General features: G+C 45.5%; 1 protein-coding gene across 1 annotated transcript; it reads left to right on the forward strand.

The window, feature by feature from the left end:
• Positions 1 to 2,373: 2,373 nt before the first annotated feature.
• Positions 2,374 to 8,043, forward strand: LOC308105528 (potassium voltage-gated channel subfamily A member 7-like). Its single transcript, XM_080456325.1, has 2 exons — positions 2,374 to 3,034; positions 6,674 to 8,043. The coding sequence occupies exons 1-2, from the start codon at positions 2,393 to 2,395 to the stop codon at positions 7,586 to 7,588; spliced, it is 1,557 nt and encodes a 518-aa protein (XP_080312451.1). The 5' UTR covers positions 2,374 to 2,392; the 3' UTR covers positions 7,589 to 8,043.
• Positions 8,044 to 8,425: the final 382 nt, after the last annotated feature.

Raw genomic sequence — 8,425 nt, forward strand, 5'->3', positions numbered from 1 at the left:
TTACAGATCCGCAAAGGGCCCGTTTGGACCGCTGGTGGTTCCCAGACCCGATGTTGAGAACCAGTGAAGAAGGACTGAATGAAATGGGCAACGCTGCAGTCCAGTGAGCACTGAACCAATACTTTGCTGCCCTCTGGTGTTAGAACATGGTCCTGACCTGACAGCACTGTGCATTGGTTGACACACATGTATTTGGAGAAGAATTGATTGTTATTTTCAAACACAAATATATATTTAAAAAACAATGAATTTGAATATTAAATCAAATGTATGGTACAGTATGGTTGGTCGCTATTTAAATGGTTATGGTCAGGGTGCACCATTGGCCCTTTCACCGTACATAAATATGTAACTTAGTAATTGTTACTTCAAGAGAGCTACATTCAAGTAGTCTTACTTCAAATTTGTAATAAAAGTAACAGTATACTCGCATACTGTATCACTCATACTGTATGTTTACCCTACTGTATCACTCATATGTTCACCCTACATACTCATATAATTGAGTGATACAGTATATAGAGTGAGATTAAGAAAATCATTTGTAATATAATATAAATTATAAAGCCCTGTTTGATGGGTGGGAGTATCCCATGCTTATTAGAAGGGAACTACAGTTACCTTGACAAAGTGCTGGGTAAGTGGGTAGCAAGGGTGACATTATGTTAGGAGGGTGAAGGTTAAATTAAGTTGACTTAAGTTGGCAGTTGAAAAAAACAAATACCAGAGAGGGACAGGGCTGGGAGGGGTTTGGAGAGGGACCGGCAGGGATTGGATTTCAAGAGGACAGCATGCACAACGTTCACAACATTCACAATGTGAGGTTTAGGACATGAGACCCAAAGGACCAGACAAGACTGTGTCTGTGTGTGGATGTCCCACACACAGTGTGAGCACATTTTGGGCTCCACCTGCACAGCCCTGGCAGGGGGACACCTGCAGAGTATCCATCAGGAGGACCTGAGGACAGCCAGACAAAGGTGTGTGTTTGGGACAGACGAGCATGATGACAGAGGAAAAGACAGAAGACCCGATGTTCCACCGGAGACAAACTACAGTATGTGACTTTTCATCCTTTCGATAGTGTCTGTGAGCAGCTGTATATTACTTGGTAAGTGCTTGTTTTCATCTTGCTAATTGCGTGCTAACAGTGCATATTATGTGTTTGGATACAGTTGGGTGTGTTGCTATGACTTTTGGTGCTTTTGTTTGTAATGAGAGATTGGGGGGGGGGATTAAAGTCGATTAAAGTCGCAGTCGCAGTGAATTTAGAAAACCAGGGGGTTTTCAAACTCACAAGTGAGTTTTGAAAACTTCCTAGTAGACCAGGGAATCTTTTGGCCCAAAGAAAAGAGGAAGCAAACAAGCCCACTGACATTCACCAGAGAGTGGTCCCTCAGTATGCTCTGAGGCGAAGGAGGGGGAGTGCTTGTTTTTTTGTCACTCTCAACTGAATAAAGAATAGTGACTTTGTAGATCATTTGTAAACAAGGCAGGCATGCCAACACAGAGCCACTATAGTGAGTGCCAGTGCAGGGCAGCCGTGCTGTCTCGCTTTGACAAGCACGCCGTCTGAGTTGGCAAGCTGTGGTGGATGGAATAGCTTGGCACCAGTTTCGAATGCTTATATATTCTACAATGTTTATCAGAACTATATATAATGTATTCTCACACTTTTCAATTCAACTTTTATAATAGTGTCATATCACAAGCTTTCTCAAGACACTTTAGAGCACAGTACAGACGTTTCCCCCCTTGGGGACAGGGGCATGGAGGGGGGGTGACAGGGGCATGGAGCCTTGAGCAGAATCAGGCTCTGGGTGGGCACTGGGCAGCCATCTGCCTAGACCATTCCATGTCGGGGAGAGAGAAAGAGAACACACATCCACAATCTATGTGGATCTTTTGGCATTTGAGGGATATGTGTAATGATAGGATTTGGGGTCACTCCTTTTAGGTATCTCTCTCTCTCTCTCTCTCTCTCTCTCTCTCTCTCTCTCTCTCTCTCTCTCTCTCGCGCGCGCGCATATACACACAGAGAGACACTCTGAACTAGCTTTTGTGTAGCCTGTATGAAACATTGTTTTTATTTTTGTGGAATGATGATTTTCCAAACTTCCTGGTTTTCCAAATTCACTGTAACATATACAGTATAGGCCTACTTAACTGGCAGACTGCCGTGGTATCTCCCATTCCACCCCCTGCTTCTATTAACGTCATCTATAACGTTTCCACCACATGAAGGCCATTAACAAACTGATACTCTTGAAATGAATCCACTCATAGAAGTATCACTCTGCTTTCAGGCCGACGGACCTCTTTAAAACCAAAGTCCAAATAAACGAGGAGCGAGCGAGGGAGAGAGAAAGAGAGACCTGACACACCAGCAGGGATGGAGAGCAGCGACAAGGGCGGAGGCAGAGAAATAACTAACGACGATGATGGAGAGAAAGACAAACACCTGAAGGACCAGTTCAACACCAAAGAGAAGAGAGAGGGCCGTAGGCGCTCTGGGACACTGTGCAGGGGATGTGCCCTGAGCGAGCGGCTCGCCATCAACGTGTCAGGCATGCACTATGAGACCCAGCTGCGGACCTTGGCCCAGTTCCCCGACTCCATGCTCGGGGACCCCCAGCGGCGGATACGCTACTTTGACCCCCTGCGCAACGAGCTGTTCCTGGACCGCAACCGGGCCTGCTTCGACGCCATCCTGTACTTCTACCAGTCGGGCGGGAGGCTGCGGAGGCCCGCCAGCGTGCCGCTGGACATCTTCACGGACGAGCTGGCGTTCTACGAGCTCAGTGCGGACATCATAGGCCGCTTCAAAGAGGACGAGGGCTTCCCTAAACAGGAGGAGCTGCCACTGCCGACCAACAGCGTTCAGAGGAGTATATGGATGCTCTTTGAGCATCCCGAGTCTTCGCCGGCAGCACGCATCGTCGCCATCATCAGTGTCATGGTCACCATATTGTCCATCCTCATCTTCTGCCTGGAGACGCTGCCCGCCTTCAGGCTAGAGAAGGAAATGCGAGAAGTAAGGTATCATGCATAACAAACATAGTAGAAAGATATTAAGATTAACTAAGATTATGCATTGAATAATGGGAGGTTGGTCCTTGAGGTAGGAAGTAGGCTAGACCTCACTTTCCCTTATCGCAAAGACTGCCTCCATTTCAATCAAACATGTAGTGCTGACAGGTTTTAATGTTTTAAGAATTTTGAAATTTCAATAAGCAGAGGTTCAGTGTATTCTATTCAAACAGCTCAGTCATTTGGGGAAAAAAACATTTAAACTAGAAATACATCACCCGCAGTTGTATATGCCAACCAGTTGCAGTTTACATCTGTGTCTATCCAGTCCGTAGCGAAGGCTTTGAAGGAATTTAAGAATGTGTTTTTGAGGTCACAGTGACCTTGATCTTTGACCATCTATTTCCAATCAGTTCATTCAAGGCGTTAAAAAAATCACTGAAAAAGTGGTTTAAAAGTGATTCAACTGGTCAGCCAAATGAGATATCGGCATATAAGTGATATTACACTAATTGTACATCTGTTCTTGAGGTAATTATCCCCCAAAATCACGAAGGCTAATTTGACCTTTGGGATACACGAAGAACTTTGGCTTTGTAGGGCAGAGTAGTCTGAGGCAGTATACTGTAGGCATTTTTCACCATGTGCATGGTGTATGTGGCCCATTTGTCCTCGTTGATGTGTATGCTGAGTGACTTGAAGTCAATGACCTTCCCCACTGCGACGCTGTTGATGTAGATGGGGGCATGCTCCGTTATTGGCCCCCTATCGTCTACGATCAAGTCTTTGGTCTTCTTGACGTAAAATGCGAGTTTGTTGTCATGACACCATTGTGTCGGTGATCTAACCATGTCCCTGTAGGCCATCTTGTCATGGTTGATGATCAAGCCCATGAATGTCGTGTCATCAGTATACTTGAAGATGGGGTTGGAGCTCTGTGTGGCCACGCAAGCCAGGCGTGTGTGTGTACAGGGAGTAGAGGAGAGGCCTCAGCACGCAGCCCTGTGGGAATCCTGTGTTGAGATTCAGTGATTCTAATGTGCCCATTCTCACCACCTGGCGAGAGCCAAACAGGAAGTCCAGTATCCAGCTGTACATGGTCGGGTGCAGGCCCAGATGTCTAAGTTTAGGTGTCGAGCTTGGCAGGAACTTTTGTGTTGAATGCCATGCTCTGGTCTACAAATAACATTCGCACACAGCTGCTCCTCACCTCCAGGTGAGAAAGAGCTTAGTGAAGAGCCATCGCAATTGCATCATCGGTGGATCTAATTTGAGGGTATGCAAATTGCCATGGGTGCAGTGTGACCATGACCCAAACATGGGAAACCTACAGTATGTTTGGGAAACACTGTCTGCAGTTCTGTCCATGTTTGCTTATGGGTGAAGGTACACAGCAGTACAAAATAAATACAGCAATGAACTCCACGTGGAGCCAGAATGGTCAGCATATTAGCTTGATGTATTACAAATCTGGAGAACAAAAAGACTTAAAGGTGTGCACATTCCTGCTTCGGGAATTGTTTATCATGATACATTGCATACACCTCCCCTCCCGTTCATTGCTTACCAGATAGTCACCTTGTCCTTGGAGAGAGAAAGGAAGGCAGATGGCATGATTATTTTAGTCGACTGTTAAATTTGATACTGTTGAATTGGAGGAGAGTGGAAGGGCAGAGGTTGCAAAAGGTGCAAAAAGTGGGTGAATACAATATAAATATAAAGGGGAGAAAGGTTTCAGTAGTTAGTTGAATGTGTTAACCCACTCAATCCGGGAACGCATCTGTGTCATTTTAAAATCTTGAAAATGTGTGCAAATCTTTGAATATATATATTTTTAAAGCGAACATTTGTAACTCAAATCTTTGCTTCTGGGGGGGTCCCTGGAACAAAACATTTTGAGATGGGGGTCCGCGGCCAAATACACACAGTATCTAAAAAAAAAATCTAAATCCTAAAAGTATGTTGCTATATCAGTGGTGGTCCAACTTTTTGATGTCAAGGACCCCAAAATGATATGTATTTGGCCACGGACCCCCATCTCAAAATATGTTGTTCCAGGTACCCCCAGAAGCACAGATCGGAGTAAAAAAAATTCGCTTTAAAATATATATTCAAAGATTTGCACAAATCTTCCATGGTTGTTAAAAAAAATTGCAGATCTACAAGCTCATATGAGCTTGTATATCTGCTATTTTTGAATAGCCAACACAGATGTGTTCCGGTCTTAAAGGTTTGAGCCAAGTTCACACAAATGATCAGACACACTACTGTAGGTGTTGCTGCCTGTGCAGGCAACTTTGAGGGGTCTGCCAGGAAACTACTACATCGTGCGCCTCTCCCAGCTGCATCAGTCCCATGCAGAGTCCATGTGCTATCAATGTCCACGATGCAACCGCACAGCGGGAGATGGAGAAATGTATGGGGAGTGGTGTAAGGAGGCAGTCTCATGTTTCTCTACAGCGTTCTCAAGGGGCTAAATATACAGTCTTAGGAGAGCCGTCGAAACGCATAATAACATCTTTATTAATAAACATGGTCACTGACCTGCTGAAGGTTAGTTTTGAGGACACTACCATGTATTAGCTATGATTTACGCTGCACATATCAACGTCAAGCCATTGATATCCTATCCATCCTCTTGCATCTTGTCGTTGAATCGTGCTTTATGACCGTCATAAACAAATCACTATTTCCGACAGGTATAAATAGAAAGACAGGTGGACTGAAGGACGGATAATTAATTTATATGATGTTGACAAAGAGCAGAAATGTGCCTCATGAGGTATTAAAGGGACTACACCATGAATTTTAACTTTTTCTTCTTTTTTGTGTGTTTTTGGTCTCCCCTACCTCACTTCTACCCCCAAAAATACCCCAGTTTGAACACTCAGGCTTTCACAGCAAATCTGGGGTTTTCTGTAAATTGGTCTCAAAACAGGCCAAACTGATTTGCACCCTGACGTGGCGTCACGTCAGGGTGCAATCACTCCCGTTTTTCAGTATTTTTTTTTCTTATATTTTTTTAAAAACTTTTTCCACACAGAACCAGGAGATAAGCATACAAACTGTCTCAATAGCGCCTGTGCCAACAGGACAATGTGGTATTGCAGGTGAAAGTGCTTTATAAGCCAGAGAGAAGTTAGTTGGAATGAGTATATCTGAGGCTGTTGCTATATCAGTGGTGCTCAAACTTTTTCATGTCAAGCACCCCCTAAAATGATATGTATTTGGCCCGGGCCCCCCATCTCAAAATATTTAGTTCCAGGGACCCCCAGAAGAAAATATTTGAGTTACAAATGTTCGCTTTAAGAAAGATTTGCAAAAAAAATCATGATTGTTTCAAAGATAGCAGATCTACAAGCTCATAGCCCGGCACTCGGTGCCACGCTATGAGCTTGTATATCTGCTAATTTGAATGGCCAAAGTAAAAAGTAATGGTTATAGCTAAAATCTAAAATGACACAGATGCGTTCCTGGATTGAATGGGTTAACAAATAAGTATATTATATTTTGTTATTATATGGTGACTTGCAATAACAGCAGCAACTCTCCCTTGATGCTGTCATACCTTTTTGGTTATAGTTTACATAATACAACATACAGTATAAACATATACATGTTTGTCGTTTTTCCTCCCTTCCAGGCGTCCTCCTATGGCAGGAATGCGTCTGGAAACATGGCCCCGCGTCCCAGCATGTTCCAGGACCCATTCTTCCTGGTGGAGACCGTGTGCATCTGCTGGTTCTCCTCCGAGATCGTCTTGCGCTTCGCCAGCTGCCCCAGCAAGACGAGCTTCTTCAAGGACGTCATGAACGTCATTGACTTCTGCGCCATTCTGCCGTACTTCATCACGCTCGGCACGGACCTGTCGAAGGGCGACGACGAATCCCCGGGCACGTCGCTGGCTATCATCAGGATCATCCGGCTGGTGAGGGTGTTCAGGATCTTTAAGCTGTCCCGTCACTCCAAGGGCCTCCAGATCCTGGGCCAGACGCTGAAGGCGAGCATGCGCGAGCTGGCCCTGCTCATCTTCTTCCTCTTCATCGGCGTCATCATCTTCTCCAGCTCCATCTACTTTGCCGAGGCCGACCACGACAAGACGGTCTTCGTCAGCATCCCGCACGCCTTCTGGTGGGCGGTGGTCACCATGACCACGGTGGGCTACGGCGACATGACCCCGGTGAGCGTGTGGGGCAAGCTGGTGGGCTCCATGTGCGCCATCGCCGGAGTCCTCACCATCTCGCTGCCCGTGCCCGTCATCGTGTCCAACTTCAGCTACTTCTACCACCGCGAGACGGTGTGCTGGGACCCCTGCACCGAGTTCACCCACGTGGAGAGCACGCTGTGGGAGGAGAATGACGACACGGAAGGAGAGGAGACCGAGGAGGGTGATGAAGATGGAGACAGGGACGGAGAGATGTATTACTATGCCGTGGAAGGCACGTGCAGCCCTCTGAATGGGACTCTGCTGGGTGGATTATGTGCAGGCCAGAGCAAAGAGAAAGAGCCGGCAGGAGGGAACGTGTACCTACAGGAACCTCTGGTGACCCAGGTGTAGCCATTTTGATCTGTGTCATGTGATGGTGGCACAGAGACGGGACATGATGGAAGAGAGGTCGGGGTTAAGGAGAAACAGAAACTGATACAAGATTATAGAGAAAGACCGTGGAGAATCGGTAGTAAGATTGTAAGACTGTATGTCTGCAAACTAAGCAGACAAGAGCCATCGGTTGTCTGTTGTTGTTTATGTATTGGTCACTTTTTCAATTTATTTACAAGGGACAGTATTTGAATTAGCCAGGTGGTGTCCCTAAAGGGGCAGCTTTAGTAGAATTTGAAATTACAGACTGAGTATTACTTTCTGAGGCCATGATATGAATGAACTCATGGGCTGTAAATTGTTAATCCTATTAACTTGAGTTGAACTTGAAACAAGATGTCTGAATGTTTATGCCTTATAACAGTAAAGTCTTATAGTAGCAGCGACGGGGGAGGCGGAGAAAGAACTTGAGGCTGATTACATTCTCCGGAAAGAAAGGCAACGTGAAGGTAAAAAGAATGAACTCAAAGTCATTGAGAAAGAGAAAGGGCAGGGCCATATCTACAACAGGTAATATGCAGCCAGTTTTTGTTTATGTGTAGGAAATAAATAAGAAAAAGAGGGGAAGTCCGCACACCGTTTGAGCTCCCAGTGGAAGAGTCTTAGTTTTATTTGTCAGGCAACTGAGAGCTCAAACGGTGTGCGGACTTCCCCTCTTTTTCTCATGTACGTATTGTTGTCCAGCACCAGATTAAATGCTTCAGGATGTGCGTGCTTACCCCTCGTTCCTAGGAAATAAATAAGCCACAAAATGAATATCCTGCCTGTGTGTGTTTTGGGGTTTGTGTGTGTGAA

Source organism: Gymnoscopelus braueri, assembly GCF_963280865.1.
Source record: "Gymnoscopelus braueri genome assembly, chromosome: 17".
Lineage (NCBI taxonomy): Eukaryota > Metazoa > Chordata > Actinopteri > Myctophiformes > Myctophidae > Gymnoscopelus > Gymnoscopelus braueri.

Bases quoted from the DNA above. Each gene is read 5' to 3' on its own strand.
- LOC308105528 (XM_080456325.1), top strand. From the start codon at position 2,393: ATGGAGAGCAGCGACAAGGGCGGAGGCAGAGAAATAACTAACGACGAT. The intron at 3,035-6,673 runs GTAAGGTATCAT...CCTCCCTTCCAG, and splicing joins TAGAGAAGGAAATGCGAGAA to GCGTCCTCCTATGGCAGGAA.